Here is a 16,398-nt window from a genome sequence, read left to right as displayed (position 1 = left end):
CCTTTTGGTCATTAGCATAGCAAATGTATTTCCCATTGGTTACTTTTTTTAATAAACATGTTTAAATTTTTTATGAAACTTTTTCTTTCACTTACATTTTTATGATATGTACCCAACCTTTTCCCCAAAGTGGAGTAGCTTATGATAAAAACACATAAACACAGGGTGGTGTTGGTATAAGGGTAAAAGAACAAGAGGTGGAAAATGCCGGCGTAGAAAACCTAACTGAAGTGATGCTTCCTGTTTTGAACACAAAATACAAGTCTTGGTTTATTATTTTACAGAAATGTAGAATCCTTATTCAGTATTAGAGTGAGGTGTGCCCTTGACTAAGATTCATGGAAGTAACATTTTCAATAGGATTCTACTTTTTTTGAAACACATTTTGTTTTTTTAACTAGAAATTTTAAAATTAACTTTCACTTTTTGAGAGGACAATTTAGTGTAGTATTGTGACACTATATTAAGTATATTTGCTGGGGAGTTAATATTGTTTGGGTTCAAATCTTGGCCCTGCCTTTTGCTAGAGGTGTTTGATCTTAAGTAAGTTAATTAATCTCTCTGAGCCTTAGTTTTCTCATTTTAAACAGGGATAAAATAACACCTACTTATGAAGATCAGATTATTTAATAAATGAAGAGAGCTTAGAACACTATTTGGTACCTTCTCAGTATATTCTAGCTTTTTAAAAATCAAAGTAATAAAAGCACTTACTTTCAAAAGTCAAATAGTATTGAAGGTACTGAAAAAAAAATGAGTCTCCTTTTCCTCTCCACAGAGATAGCTTTGAACTCTTCTAGCTGTATCTTTTATTTCTAAATAATATGGCAATACTGCCATATTGTTTTACCAAGTTTAGACATAATTTATTAAATTCTTGTTATGGTGAATGAGAATTTAGCGCACATGAACACCCCTTGGCACATCATCACCCCCTTCCCCCCTATATCACAATTTTTGGTTAAAACATTACTTGATAATTTTATAGCTATAATGCAATATAAATATTCTTTATTCATGATTTTTTTTCTATACTTCTTTCCTATACTGTTTTTCTTTTCTACAGTAAATAATTGCCACATTTTTTTTTTTTTCATTTTATTGCCATAGCTACATGCCTCTCACTAATTTTTTCAGTACTTCTCAGGTTAGTTCCCACATAGTCTCCCCATTGGGACATCTCTTTTGAAGTTTCTATCCTGTTCCAGCCTAGATTGGTTGTTCTCTAGACTTACTGCACAGCTGTCATTTTAATGCTGCCTTCTAATTAGGAAGTATCCAAATACTTCCTTTTGCCTCTTTCCTTTTCTTATATTGTTTGTTTCTGGATTTCATCTCTGTTCTCTTTCTTGAATTTCCTTCTCATTTTGGCAGAGCATATCCTCTAATAGCTTCCTGAATAAAGAATCCCACAAGAGAGAGAAGTTGAGACCTTGCATGTATAAAGATGGCTTCATTCTACCCTCATACTTGATTGACAGTTTAACTGAATGTAAAACCATATTGGAAGTAGTTTTCCTTCAACTATTTGAAATTATTGCTGCCAAGAAATCCAAAGATACCTTATTTCTGAAACTTGGTGTGTGATTTTATTTTTTTCTTGGAAGCATTTAGGGTTTAATTCATGCATTCTAAAATTTTATGGTGATCCTTTAGTTTGGGATTTTTTATGCTTTTTCACTATAACTTACTGTTTGGATGTTGGGTCTCCTATGTCAGGGGTCCCCAACCTCCCTCCTGCCTGTCCCTGGATGCTGCTGGCATTACCGCCTGAGTTCCACCTCCTGTCTCCCACCCACCCACCGGATCCCTGGAAAAACTGTCTTCCAGGAAACCGGTTCCTGGTGCCAAAAATGTTGGGGACCACTGTTCTATGGCTTGATCTTACAGTTTTCATAATTTGTCTCTCCTAGTACTAATTTTTAAATCTTCTTATATTTTGGAGGTTATTTCCTTGCGTTTTTAATTTGTTATTCTTCCAGATAATTTTTTTCTTATGACTGAGCAAAATCAAGTGTTCTACATCTTTTGAGGGACAGGGGAAAAAAAGGTGATTGTTGTTGGAAAACAAATTGTTTAGCCACTCTCGACTATTAACAAAAATTGGCAATTAAGCAAGATACGAGTTCACAGAAGTAAAGCACTAGTTAAATTGGCTCTCAGCCTTCTTCTGCAAACTGTGTCCACATTTGTAAGTGGTGGGAAGCTCATTATCACCGTGATCCTTAGCCATTTTCATGAGCAGCGTTGCTTTGTTGCAGTCGACATGATTGGTTCTTAAAGTTAGATAGTTCAAGAGTGAACTGTTTTCCTATTTTCCTATTTTCCTTTGCAAGGCACCCTAAAGCTCTAATATACTTCTGAAAATCACTTTCCGTCACTTTTAGGAAGCTCTGTCTATTCTTTATTTCAGGAAGATCTTCCTGTTCTTTATTGAGTAGAGGATAATTCTTGAATTCTACCTTAGATTCGTTACTATGGTTAATTATTTTAATAGTTCCCTAATTTACAATATTTTTATTGGTTTGTTTGGCTCAGAAAAAAATTTATTGTTTCTTCATACATCTCTGTTACTGTTATTTGTTTTGATCCCCTCTTTCATATTAGAAACTCTCCTCAAGTGTTAAATGGTGCTTAGGTTTTCTTTTATATTAAAAAGTAGGGCAGTTTTTTTAAACTAGAGTGCCAAGACAATTTAATGAAGGAAAGAATAGTCTTTTCAAAAAATGGTGTTAGGACAATGGGATTTCCACATGCAAAGAATGAAGGTGGACCATGCTTCACACCACGTTACAGAACTTAAAGTAGATAAAAAACTTAAATGTAAGAGTTAAAACTATTAGAAAGAATAGGCATAAACATTTGTGGCCTTGAATTACACAGTGATTTCTGAGATATAACACCAAAAGTACAAGTATTACAAAAGGAAAAAATAGTTAGATTGGACTTCTCAAAATTAAAAACTTTTAAAAAATATTTTATTTATTTTTAGAGAGAGGGGAAGGGAGGCAGAAATGGAGAGAATCATCATTGTGATATCAATTGGTTCCCCCTCTAACACACCCCAGCAGTGGGCCGAACCTGCATCTTAGGCATGTGCCCCGACTGGGAATCAAACCTGCCACTCTTCATTTTGTAAGACAACCCCCAACTAACTGGGCCACACTGGTCAGGGCAAAATTTAAAACTTTTGTGCTTCAAAGCACACTATCATAAATTGAAAAGGCAACCCACAGATTGGGAGAAAATATTTACAGATTATATATCTCATAAGGAATGGGTACCAGAATTTATAAAGAATTCTTAAACCTCAACATGACAACCAGTTGTTATTTTTTTTTAAGCGAGGGGGAGAAACGTTGATTTTTGTTGTCCCACTTATTTATGCATTCATTGGTTGACCAGGAATCGAACCCACAACCAATAGACAGTGCTGTAACCAACTGAACTACCCAGCTAGGGTGATAACCAGTTTTTAAAAGGAGTGTTTGAATAGACATTTATCCAAAGGAGATAATACAAATGGGCCATAAAAATACATAAAATAACAGTATCATTATTCATTAGGAAAACACAGATCAAAACCACTATGAGCGCTGGACAGTGTTGCTTAGAGGGTTGAGCCTGGCCTGTGAACTGAAAAGTGTCCAGTTTCATTCCCAGTCAGGGCACATACCTGGGTTTGCAGGCCAGGTCTCCAGTTGGGGGCATGCAAGAGGCAACAGGTGAGAGGCAACCAATCAATGTTTCTGTTGCACATTGATGTTTCTCTCCCCTTCTCCTTCCCTTTCTCTCTAAAAAATTAATAAAATCTTTTTTAAAAAATAAGATTCTGCTTCACACCTACTAGGATGGCTTTAATAAAAAGGATGGACAAAAACAAGTGTTGGAAGGATGTAGAGAAGTTGCAACTCTCGTACTTTGTTAATAGGGATGTAAAAGGGTGCAGCAGCTTTGGAGTACAGTCTGGCAGTTCACAAAAAAGGTAAATTTCACTCCTAAGTATACACCTATGAGAACAAAAACATGTCCACACTAAAACTCATACATGAATATTAATATTATTCATAATAGCCAAAAAGCAGGAACAACCCAAATGTCCATCAACTGATAAATGAATAAACAAAATGTGATATATGCATAACAGTGGATATATCTGGCCATAAAGAGGAATGAAGTACGGATACATGCTACACAGATGAACCTAAAAACTATTCAAGGTGAAATAAGCCAAATACAAAGGCCACATATTGTGTTCCATTTATACAAGCTGTCCAGGAAAAGCAAGTCCATAGAAACAAATGAGCGGTTGCCAGGAACTGGGAGGAATGGAGAGTGCCTGTTAATGGGTATGATATTTGGTGGGAAGGTGGAAGGTACGGGTGTTGATGAAAATGTTCTGGAATTCGTGGTGATGACTGCACACCTTTGTGAATATATGAAAACCACTGAATTGTACACTTCACCCGAGTGAATTTTACAGTATATGAATTATGTCTCAATTGTTTAAATGAGGCTGTTTAAAAAACAATGAGACAAACCTATTGACATGGACTTCATAGAAAGAACTAGCAGGTGCCCTGCTTTTTCTCAGGGAGTGTTATGTGTAGTTTTGATTCATTTTTTTCCTGTGGACCCACCAAGCTTCTACAGGCTTAACTAGTCTACTACATCTGGCAAGTATAAACTTATCTATTGGTGTTCTGAGAGCCTAGATAGGACAGAGAGCTTAGAGTGGGTGTAAGGGTGTCTCTGCTCAGTATATGGAATTTAAATTTATTATCCTTTTTTTAAAATCCTCAACTGAGGATACGTTGATTGATTTTAGAGAGAGGAAAGGAAGGTGGAAAGAGAGAGAAACATCAATTGGTTGTCTGCCCATACACACCTCTCTAGGAATCAAACCAGCAACCCTTTCGGTGTGCGAGATGATGTGCCAGCCAACTAAGCCACTCAGCCAGGGCTATTCCTCTATTTTCAATGTGGTGCTTTACCCTTGCCGTTTACTGTGCCTGAAGTGCAGAGCCTATCTGGTTTATTTTCTTTACGGTTGGTGCTGGTGGAAGAGCAGGAATCTCATGACAGACATGGGGATACAGGTGGGACAATGGATTATAGAATTGAGGATTCAGTTATCTTTTTTACTGACATGACTTAATGGCCTTCCCTGTTTTTCCCAATATATTGATGCCTTTACTTCCTATTCCTTTCTTGGGTTTGTTCTTGACCTTTTGCTCTAATTTCTCTTTTTCCAAAAATGCCTTGACAGCTTTCATCTGCTGTTTTCACCTTTCCTGTTTTGTTTCCTTTCCTATTAAAATATACTTTTTTAAATTTCTGTGTGTATGACTGTAAGGTGGTATTTTATTGGTTATTTTTTCCCTTTTTAATTTATTTACTTTGATTTTAATGAGGTTTCAGGAGACAATGGAAGTAAATGCTTTTATCAGTCTTCCAGCGACTTAGCTTGACCTCTCTTCTAATGATATAGATGTAATACTTTTTTAAAAATTATCAAGAAAGAAAAATGTAGATGAACTTTATTTATGAATACATATGTAAAAATCCTTAACAGTTTAACATATCCATATGATATTCCATATACAAAGGTGGTTCTCAGTTTGATTAGTAGACAAGAAAGCTATTTTCAGAAACACAATTTTTTAAAGAGAAGATAAAACCCTAGGAAAGCAATCTAAATGTCCAACAAGGAAGTTAACTATATGATGATATATTTATACCTTGGAATACTAAGGTTTAAAAGAAAGAAATGAGTCTTCTGGTCAAGATGGAGATGTAGAAGGACACACTTTGCCTCCTCGCGCTACCATAGAAAGAATTACAACCAGATATCAAAACAAATAAAAACCAGGACCATCAGAAAATTGAGCTGTATGGAAGCCCAACAACCAAGGATTTAAAGAAGCCACATTCATCCAGATGGGTAGGAGGGATGGAGTTGCAAAGACAGGCAAAGACACAATGAGGTGCGCAGAGGCGGCGGTGGAAATGACAATCCTATATTCACATGTGAATAAAAATCAGGAGGGATTCTTTGGAAGCGAGCGATCCCAGCCCCAGGCCAGACTGCACAGCCCAGGGTTCCAGCACTGGGAAGATAAATCCTCATTACCTCTGGCTGTGAATACCAGTGGGGGTTGGGGCTGCAGAAGAAACTGCTGGATTTTCATGCTTAAAGGGCCCACATGGATTTCCAAAGTATGCAAACCCACCCACTCTAGATTTCAACCAGGGCTGGAAGGGCACCGGTTGCATACGGGAAGTGGATGCAGTGATAGAAATGGGGTGACTGCCAGGCAAACCTCCAGAAGCCAGGTAGCAGCATTGTCCCCTCTCTGAGCCCTCCCCCATACAGAGCCATAAAGCAGTGATACAGTCGTCCTGCCCTGGCAAATACCTAAGGTTCCTCCCCACAAAACTCAACAGGTATGCTAATATGGAGAGTCAAAGCAGCTCTACCTAGTACACAAAAACACATAGAGGCTGCCAGAGTGAGGGGACAAAGAAATATTGCGCAAATGAAAGAATAGAACAAAACCCCAGAAACAGAACTAAATGAAATGGAGATAGCCAGCCTACCAGATGCAAAGTTCAAAACACTGATGGTCAGGATGCTCAGATAACTCATAGAGTATGGCAAAAAAAATAAAGGAAGAAATGAAGTTCACACAAAGTGAAATAAAAATATACAGGGAACGAACAGTGAAGGGAAGGAAGCCGGGATTCAAATCAACTATTTGGAACAAAAGGAAGAAATAAGAATTCCAAAAAAATGAAGATAGTATAAGAAGCCTCTGGGACATTTCCAAACATACCGACATCTGAATCATCCAGAAGGAGAAGAGGAAGAGCAAGAGATTGAAAACTTACGTGAAAAAAATGAAAGAAACTTCCCTAATTTGGTGAAGGAAATAGACATACAAGTCCAGGAAGCAGAGTCCCAAACAAGCTAGACCCAAAGAGGACCACACCAAGACACATCATAATTAAAATGCCAAAGGTTCAAGATAGAGAATCTTAAAAGCAGCAAGAGAAGTTAACCTACAAAGAAGTTCCCATAAGACTAACCGCTGATTTCTCAAAAGAAGCTTTGCAGGCAAGAAGGGACTGGCAAGAAGTATTCAAGGTGATGAAAAGCAAGGACCTACAACCTAGATTACTTTATCCAGCAAAGCTATCATTTAGAATGGAAGTGCAGATAAAGTGCTTCCCAGACAAAGTAAAGCTAAAGGAGTTTATCATCACCAAGCCATTATTATATGAAATGTTAAAGGCACTTATTTAAGAAAAAGATCAAAACCATGAACATTGAAAAGGCAACAAATTCACAACTGTCAACAACTAAATCTAAAAAAACAAGCTAAGCAAGCAACTAGAACAAGAATAGAATCATAAGTATGGAGAGCATTTGGAGAGTTATCAGCCAGGAGGGGAGAAGGTGCAGGGATTAAGAAGCATAATTGGTAGGTACAAAAGAGATGGGGATGTTAAGAATAGAATAGGAAATGGAGAAGCCAGAGAACTTAACACACATAACCTGTGAACATGAACTAAGGGGTGGGGAATTGCTTGAGGGGCTGGGATACCAAGGCAGAGGGGGGCAAAGGGTGAAAAATAAGGACAACTGTAATAGCATAATCAATAAAATATACTTTTAAAAAAATGAAAGAGTGAACACAATTAATTGTATAAGGGTAGGCATAATTTATAGTTGTATATTTAAAAATCTAGAATCTATCAGACTCTTCAGAGGGTGCTACTTTGAATTACAGTCTTTTTACTTCCAATATTTAATATTTTGTATTTTTATTCTTATTACAATAAATGAGATTTTTTTAATGTATATGAGTTTATAGTGTGTGTGTATATGTAGATAATAGAAATACAATTGAAAATTAAATTTTGCAGCTGAATGTTTTAGACAGAATATTAAGCTTTAAAAAAAGCATTTTAAATGTTAACCATTTGGAACTGAAAAATTTGTAAATTATGGTATATAATTCTAGGCATAATTAAAACCTTGATGACGTGCTGTGATTTTTGTGAATATCAGACTGCTGCCTTTTTATATTGTAATTATGTCTTTTACATCCTCTCATCCAAGTTACTTGACTTAGAAACCAAATAAATAAATAATAATGATAGTAGTAATAGTATCTAATAGAAATTAATGAACACTAACTACATACCAAGCACTGTGCCAAGAGCTTTACATGTTTTGCTATCAAAATAGTTCAGTGAGCCCTGACCAGTGTGGCTCAGTTGGTTGGGCGTTATTCCACAAGCAAAAGTCCACTGGTTCAATTCCTGGTCAGGGGACATGCCTGGGTTGCAGGGTCAGTCCCTGGTCTGGGCATGTGCAAGAGGCAACCGATTTCTATTTCTCTCACAACGTTTCTCTCCCTTTCTCTTCCCCCCTCTGTTTATAAATAAGTAAATAAATAAATAAATAGCTAGAATAGTTCAATACGGTCTAAGTACTACCAGTATACTAATTTTACAGATAAGGAAACTGGGGCATAGAAAGTGGTGGCCATGGAAATTTTAAGTCAGGCAGGCAGACTACAATCAGTATATTCTTAACAATTTAGCAATACTACCTCTTGCTTATCAAACTAAGACTTATGTGTTAAGCTGAAAATGAAGCAGAAGGACTCTCACATAAGTATATAAGTTTTATTTAGTTCACAGACTGTCAGCTGTTTCTAGCTTCTCCATGGCCTTTGTTAATTAATATTACAATATTTTGGTTATATTCTGATAAAGTCTTAATGCAGAACACTTAGATTATTTAGGAATGAAGCTGCTTAGTTTCGAAATGTGAGTTATTTCAGTTGTATTTGTTTAACCTGTAGATATCTGAAGGGTTTGAAATAAATGCAGTGTTTACAGTAGGCCCCTTAACCTGTAGGACATGGGTATAAGTTTCACGGGATTGGTTCAAAATGCATGCAGACCTCAGGACATGTAAATTTCTGGGTAGGGTGTCCAGACCTTTAATAGGATCGTCACAGGGGTTCATTACTCATAAAAAGCCAAACACCTGAGTTACCTCATACTTACTTTTGGTTAGAGAGAGATAGCCCAAAAATTCGTATTCATTAGTTTTAGGAATCATTTCATGTGTTTATTATCATCAGTCATTTGAAAACAATAATGCGTGCTTAGTTATGAAATATATACATGAGGAACAGAGACTAAGAAGAGACTAGTTGTCACTGACTGGCTCTTTAATTTGAAATTAGAGAAATAAACTACTTCATCTCCAGGGTCCTTCCAGTTCCAAACGCATGATTCTTTTATCAACCCTAGTGTATGGAAATAGTTATTTTTCCACAGTGAAATTTTGCTTAATTGAATTGAATTGTGAGGCATCATTAAAAATTCAAAAGATATAGAAAAATTGATGGTAACTAAGAGTGCCACCCATTAAGTTGTACTTACTGAGTGTTCATAATTTCAGGCAGTTCCTTTTATCAGATGCAGATATATCTATTTAAGTTACATATGTTTAAAAAAAATTTTTTTATTCTTTAATAGGGGAGTTTGGTTGGTTTAGTGGATTATCCAGATGACGAAGAGGAAGATGAAGAAGAAGAAACATCTCCTAGGAAAAGACCTCGCCTTGGCTCATAAAGTATTTACTGGGGACCCTCAACATGTGGTCTTACTAAAATGCTGCAATTGCTCAATGAGGTGAAAGTCTGAATCAGAAAGCATTCTCACTTGAACTTATAAAATAACATGGAGTAGCAAAAGACACTCGGTATATCAGCTAGGAGACTTTACTTCTGTAAAAAACCAGGCTTCCCAAGAACTTGATTGCTTGCTAGTAATTAAGGGGTTTGCCCTACAGGTTGTCAAAAAAAAAAAAAAAAAAGTTTAGTAACCAGAACCTGGGAGATAGCTTCTCAGCAAGGAAACAGGTTTGGAAACAGTTTTAGGGGAGGGACAAAGTTGATAAAATAATATTAATGCAGGGTTGCTCCAGGGGTCATCGATCTAGAAACAATTCTAAAACAGTTGAAAACCCAATAACATTACTTGTATAATGGTGCTGGCCATTTTGTTCTTTTTATTAAATGCCTCTTTTATAATGAAATTTTTGTGGAAAACAGATTCAATAATCATTAAAAATGAAGTTAAGCTGTTGAGACCATTTCTTTGAAGATTTAACAGAAATTCAGCCTTTCTATATGGTTGAAGGGAAGTGCTCCCTGTATCACAGCATAGGTTGAATTTTCTACACCAGGAATTTTCGTATGTATTTTGATGAAAACAAACAAGCTGGGTTCAAAATGGACAGTTTTGTTAAAGTAACTTTAAAATCAGCACTTTTTAGAGATAACAGATGCCAAGAATCAGTGTAGTATTCCAACATGATTTTCTCTAGAAACAGAAGTAGATTGAACAGGATGTTCTCAACTGCCTACCCGTACAATCTTTTGTGGAAGATACTTTAAAGTTACTTTCTGCTTTGTTAGTAAATTATCTCTCTCCAGAGCTTCAGGCAACTTTTAAAGTATAATTTATAAAAACTAACATACAAAGAATAGTGCTGAATTAAGTGTAATTTAATATCTAGAGGTCATTTTGATCCAGGAAGTTGACTTTCCATTGTCAAAGTCAGTTTGCAGCACATAAAACTTCCATAAACAAACAAAATAAATATGAAAGCTGCTTTTTTTTTTAAAGAGTAAAAGCACATTCCATGTATTAATGAATTTAAAGTAAGTTGAGGCAAACAGTTAAGAGGTTTTATTTTTAGAACAAGCAAGTTAACTGTAAATATTTTAATGTTAGTTTGTTCATCTGTGATCTAAGATAATGCTGAGAAAAACGTCCCCCAAACTACAATTTAATGCTTTGGGGGGAAAAAAAACAGTAATTCCAGCTACTATCTTAAGATCACCCTTGTAATGTGTTATGGGTCCATTTTTCTTGGAATAGCTTAAACTAAAGCAGTTTTCCCTGTGTTGGAGACTTTGTAGTTAATTTTAAATTTGGCTATTGTTTGGGAAAGATGGGCTGTCTGTGTAGATATGAAGTATAGTTTTTCCATAAAACAGATGTTTATTTTGTATCAAAAATACCACTGTACTTGTTTTACACCATTTGTATACATGTGGTGATATTAATGCTGAACTGTAAAATTCAGGAATTAAAATGTGACCCTGTAATTCTATGATTGTTGCTTTTGTTTGGTTTGTTGTAAATATAAGTTAACTCCATTTGAGATATGTCCATTTTACAATTATCTTTTAAAAGCCAATAAAATATCCATATTTATTATAAACCACTAGGTCATACACCAATCTGAATGAAAGAATTCTGAACGAATGAGGCTCAACTGCACTTTAAATATCACTGACGCTACTTATAAAAAGTGTGCCTTTGGCAAATAAAGTCCCAGCACCAAAGCATCATAACATGGGGCTTGTTACCACCTCTTTCATTACAGGTATATATAAGGAAAAAGACCTCCCACCTCAGAAGACAAGTGACTTACAATTTAAACACAGATTAGTAACATTACTGTATGAATACATTTTCTTTCAAACAAGTTTTATCAAGCCCCTTCTCTCTTCTTAGCTCCTGTTGAATTTCCTTTTGTAATCTAAAAAGGCCATGCCTAAAGCATTTCCCTATTTACCCTTCCTGATTAATTTTAAGTTCCAGCAGGAAGTATTATTGTGTTGGCCAGGAAATCCATATGGTTTTTTTCTGTAAAATAAAAGACAAATTTTTTATTTTCAACAATAACTTTATTGATTTGGATATTTTTGAGTATGTCAACTGTCTCCCGCGTGGTAGAATGTAGATTGTTCTCAATTAACTCGATTTGATCGCTATCAACTTCAGCTGCTCTACCCAGCCATGGAGCATCATGCAGCGAGAAATCTCCAGCACAAAACTTGGCAAACCATTTTTGACATGTTCAGTCAGTCACAGCACCTTCTCCGTTTGCTGCACAAATCTTTTTTTGCATTTCAGTTGCACTTTTACCTTTCTTGAAATAATAAAGCGTAATACGCTGAAAACGTGTATTTTCTTCCATCTTCAGTATTACAGTGGCTACACAAAAATGTACCCGTTTTGGGTTTTTTTTTAATATGCACTGATATGACAGCTGTCACAATACAATCTAACAAAATTATTTCAAATGAAGTTAAAGACAACTAGGCACTACGAGAGCCATCTTACCAAAAAAACAAATGAACTTTTTGGCCAACCCAATACCCTTATATTTTGTGAAGAATTTCTTTAATGTTCCTTTCTGAAGAACTGCCATGAGTCTCAAACATTTAAATATCACAGGAACATTTTCTTATACCACAAGTATGAACAGTTTTTTGAATTACAGGTTAACACTTTTTTTGTTACATGTGCTCATCCACAATGATATAAGAACAGGACTTAAAATAGCCCTTAAAGAATAACTTAATATTCTACATGTTAACTGCTCTTAAAATGACCTCTCTCAGGCAGATCAGGATTTTTCTCTTTACCTTCACTCTGTGAAGCAAGCCAGAGCCCCCATTTGTATGCCTGAGGTTCTCTCAAAATTATATCTGTAAACATGTATCCAATATAAAAACTATTTTTAATAAAAAGTTACATGAAACAGATTTCTGTGTTTTAATCACTAGTCTTTCCTCTTGTCCACTAAGAGAGAAAAAAATGTAACGTGTAATATCGGTTTTCTCTGCAGGTTGAAGGTTGGGAACTAAACATTTTGCAATCTCTTAAAAAGTTGTTAACTGTAGATTTAAGGAAATAAAATGGAATTATAAGGGAAAACTCAGGAATGGCCCATAATTAGAAAAAGGGGGTGCTTGTGGGATGACACAACACAGGAAGTTTCTGAAAGTCTCTCATCCCTGACTTATTATGGTTCAACTGAATGATTTTTTTTAAGTATATTTTATTATGTTGTTACAGTAGTTCCAATTTTTTTCCCCTTTGCTCCCCTCTGCCCAGCACCCCTCTTACCTCCAGCATTCCCACCTCCCCTTAGTTCATGTCAATTGGTCGTCCATAAAAGTTCTTTGGCTTCACCCTTTCCTATATTCTTAACTTCACCCTGTCTATTTTGTACCTATCAATTATGCTTCTTAATCCCTGCACCATATCCCCATTTCTCCCCCTTCCCCCTCCCAGCTGATAACCCTCCAAGTGACCCCCATACCTATGATTCTGTTCCTATTCTGGTTTCCTTAGTTGGGTTTTGTTTTTTAGATTCAGTTGTTGATAGTTGTGAGTTTGTTGTCATTTTAATGTTCATAATTTTGATCTTCTTTTTCTTAAGTAAATCCCTTTGACATTTAATATAAGGGCTTGGTGATGATGAACTCCTTAGCTTTACCTTGTCTGGGAAGCACTTTATCTGCCCTTCCATTCTAAATGATAGCTTTGCTGGATAGGGTAATCTTGGTTGTAAGTCCGTGCTTTTCATCACCTTGAATACTTGCCATCCCCTTCTTGCCTGCAAAGCTTCTTTTGAGAAATCAGCTGATAGTGTTATAGGCACCCTCTTTATTTTGAACCTTTAGCATTTTAATTATGATGTGTCTTGGTGTGGTCCTCTTTGGATCTAGCTTATTTGGCACTCTCTGTGCTTCCTGGACTTGTATGTCTATTTCCTTTGCCAAATTTGGGGAGTTTTCCTTCATTTTCTCACATAAGCTTTCAATTTCTTGTTCTTTCTCTTCTTCTTCTGGCACCCCTATGGTTCGGACGTTGGCACGTTTAAAGTTGTCCCAGAGGTTCCTAAGCCTCTCCTCATTCTGTTCAATTCTTGTTTCCTCATTCTGTACTTGACTGTTTTTTTCTTCCTTATGTTCCAGATCATTGCTTAGAACCGATTTCCTTCTCTTCACCATTGGTTTGTGTGGATTTTCCTTTGTTTCATTTAGCATAGCCTTCACTTCTTCCCTTATGCATTTGCCATACTTAAGCATATCTGTCAGGCCTGTATCTTTATCACCCGTGTTTTGAACTCTACGTCTGTTAGGTTGGCTATCTCCTCGTTGCTTAGTTCTCCCACTGGAACCTTGATCCATTTCCCCTTTTCGGCCATACTTCTTTGTCTCCTCACCTTGGACAGGCTCCTGTGTTTGTTTGCCTCTATGTCTTAGCTAGAGCTGTTGCACCTGTTATGTTGTATGGGGCAAAGCCTTAGGTATTCATCAGTATAGGGCGACCCGTTTCACCACGTTGTGGTGTTATATGTGGGAGAGGGGTCTGAGAGGGAACAGTGACACTTGATCAGCACTCGTCCCTGTTCCAGGCACCTCTCCCATTTTCGTATGGTACTGGTGCTTCTCTAGCTGCTGCCCTGGCTGTTGTTCCCAGAGTGAGTGAGTCTGCAGACATTCTAGGACCGTGGGGGCCCTTTAAACAGTGGACTCTGCTGAGAGACCAGCAGTTTCTGCCTCCACCCCAACTCCCACTGGTTTGCACAGTCAGAAGCAATGAGGCTTTATTTTCCCCTGCACTGGAACTCTGAGCTCTACCATCTGGTCTGGTGCTGGGAGTGCTTCCCAGTTGTCCCTCCCAACTTTTTAAAACGTGTCACTGCAGTTTTTCGCCAGCCTGCTTATGCTGCCATTGCTGCTGCTACCACACCCCATCCTCTCCACCCCTCCTGTCTGGATGAGTATTTCTTCTTTCTTTGTTTGCTAGACTTCCATGCAGCTAGATTTTCTGGTTGTCTCTAATTTTGAGGTAGTTACATTCCTTCTTAGTCGTGGAGGGAGACGCAGCATGTCTGTCTAGGAGTCCATCTTGGCCAGAAGTCCAGCTGAACAATTTTTGACATTATGATGGTGCAGAAGCGATGTGCATTCTGTACAAACCATACTCTGAATTTTAAATTTCAGTTTTTGCCGGACCTTGAGAGCTTGTTTGGAGGTTCTAGCAGGGGAGCGCAGCTACACGTATATTCTTGACCAAAGACCAGTCCTCTCCTGTTGGAAAGGTCGTCCTCTTAAACCAAGTGCATGGCTTCAGGAGGGGTATGCATGGATCAGTGAGGGAGGAAGGAGACGCCATCCTGGCCAGCCAGATCAGTCACATCAACCCTGGAGATCAATGGGGTGACAGATTTCACAAGATCACCCTCACATCAGTCTTTGCCATGCTAGGGGTGCAGTATCAACCTGTGATGCGGCACAGCAAACGCAGATGCCAGTCAGCCACAATATCACAAGAATAAACAACTTGTGTTGCCTGTGCTTTTGGATATTGTTGTATGTTTTCACATCCCATAATGTCTACAAGACTCCCATCTGTGTCGCCTGCTTCTGGTGCGAAGCAGCGGAAGGCAATTAGTCTTGATGAAACTTAAGATAATTGCCCAACTGTAGGCTAGTAGAAGTGTTCTGAGCACGTGTAAGGTAGGCAGAGCTAAGTTCTGATGTTTGGTAGGTTAGGTATATTAAACGCATTTTCAACTTATCATATTTTCAGGTTGGGTTTATCAGGACATAACCCCCATCATAAGTAAAGGGCCATCTGTATTTTGGTTATCTTTAAGCAAACGGGCTACAGAAAACCATCCAGGGTCCCTTCACATACAAAAGGTACAATCATGGCAGCATTCCCCAGGAGGCTCAATTGATTGATTCTGTTATCGAATAGTACCTTTTCTAAAAAGAGTAATTGAATATTTTTAACACACCCCCATCTATTTTCCAAGTCCCATTTACTTCTGATTCAAATGCAAGATGCTGAAATCTATCTTACCACTGCCCAGATTACTTCTCTTATCATTTACTTGCCTTATACCTGCTATACCCACAAGTATTCCCGTACCCAACTCACCCAACAGTCTCCATACAGCAGTCACACATCCTTTTTAAAATGAACATTATGATGATGTAACTTCTCTACTTTAAAACTTCTCAGTGACTTCCCAGTGCCATGAAATTTTAAATTCTCACATTGAGAATTTAAGAGCCTGCAAATCCGTACCCTGCCTATTTCCAATTTCATGTTAACTGTCTGCCTTCATTCTATATACGCCTATACTCCAGCCATACTGACACCTCCTCGGTTAAGTGCTTTATTATTTCCTGCTGCAGGACCTGAGTGGTTTATTTCCCCTTTCTCCCTGCAATTAGCCTTCCAATTAGCTTAAACGATGCTTTCTCAAAAGAGGCGCTGCCAGCCCTGCTTATAACACTGCACTTTTTCCTTGTAACACTTTGCTCTTTGGGCCTCTTCACTAGCCCCAAAAAGGCAGGAGTCCTGTGAATCTAATTGACTCCTGTACCCTTTGTACTTAGCACAATGCTGAGCAAAAACAATAGGTAACCAAGTTGCAATGAGTGAATGCCCTATCAATTAAACTGGTCAGCATACATAGCTACCTTC

At 37.3% G+C, this 16,398-nt stretch overlaps 1 protein-coding gene across 2 annotated transcripts in view; it reads left to right on the top strand.

The window, feature by feature from the left end:
- The window catches only part of PPP4R3B (protein phosphatase 4 regulatory subunit 3B), a 62,272-nt gene extending 49,622 nt beyond the window's left edge, over positions 1-12,650 (top strand). For both annotated transcript variants that reach the window (XM_090281313.1, XM_090281312.1), the window contains exon 16: positions 9,562-12,650. In XM_090281313.1, the coding sequence (XP_090137439.1) occupies positions 9,562-9,657 (96 nt within the window). In that variant the 3' untranslated portion in view covers positions 9,658-12,650. The remainder of the gene's footprint in view (positions 1-9,561) is intronic.
- The last annotated feature ends 3,748 nt before the right edge of the window (positions 12,651-16,398 follow it).

This window comes from Furipterus horrens, unplaced genomic scaffold, assembly GCF_987537825.1.
Source record: "Furipterus horrens unplaced genomic scaffold, mFurHor1.1.pri manual_scaffold_6, whole genome shotgun sequence".
Classification (NCBI taxonomy): domain Eukaryota; kingdom Metazoa; phylum Chordata; class Mammalia; order Chiroptera; family Furipteridae; genus Furipterus; species Furipterus horrens.
The sequence above is the reverse complement of the archived record's forward strand: the minus strand, read 5'-3'. Positions and strand labels throughout refer to the sequence as shown.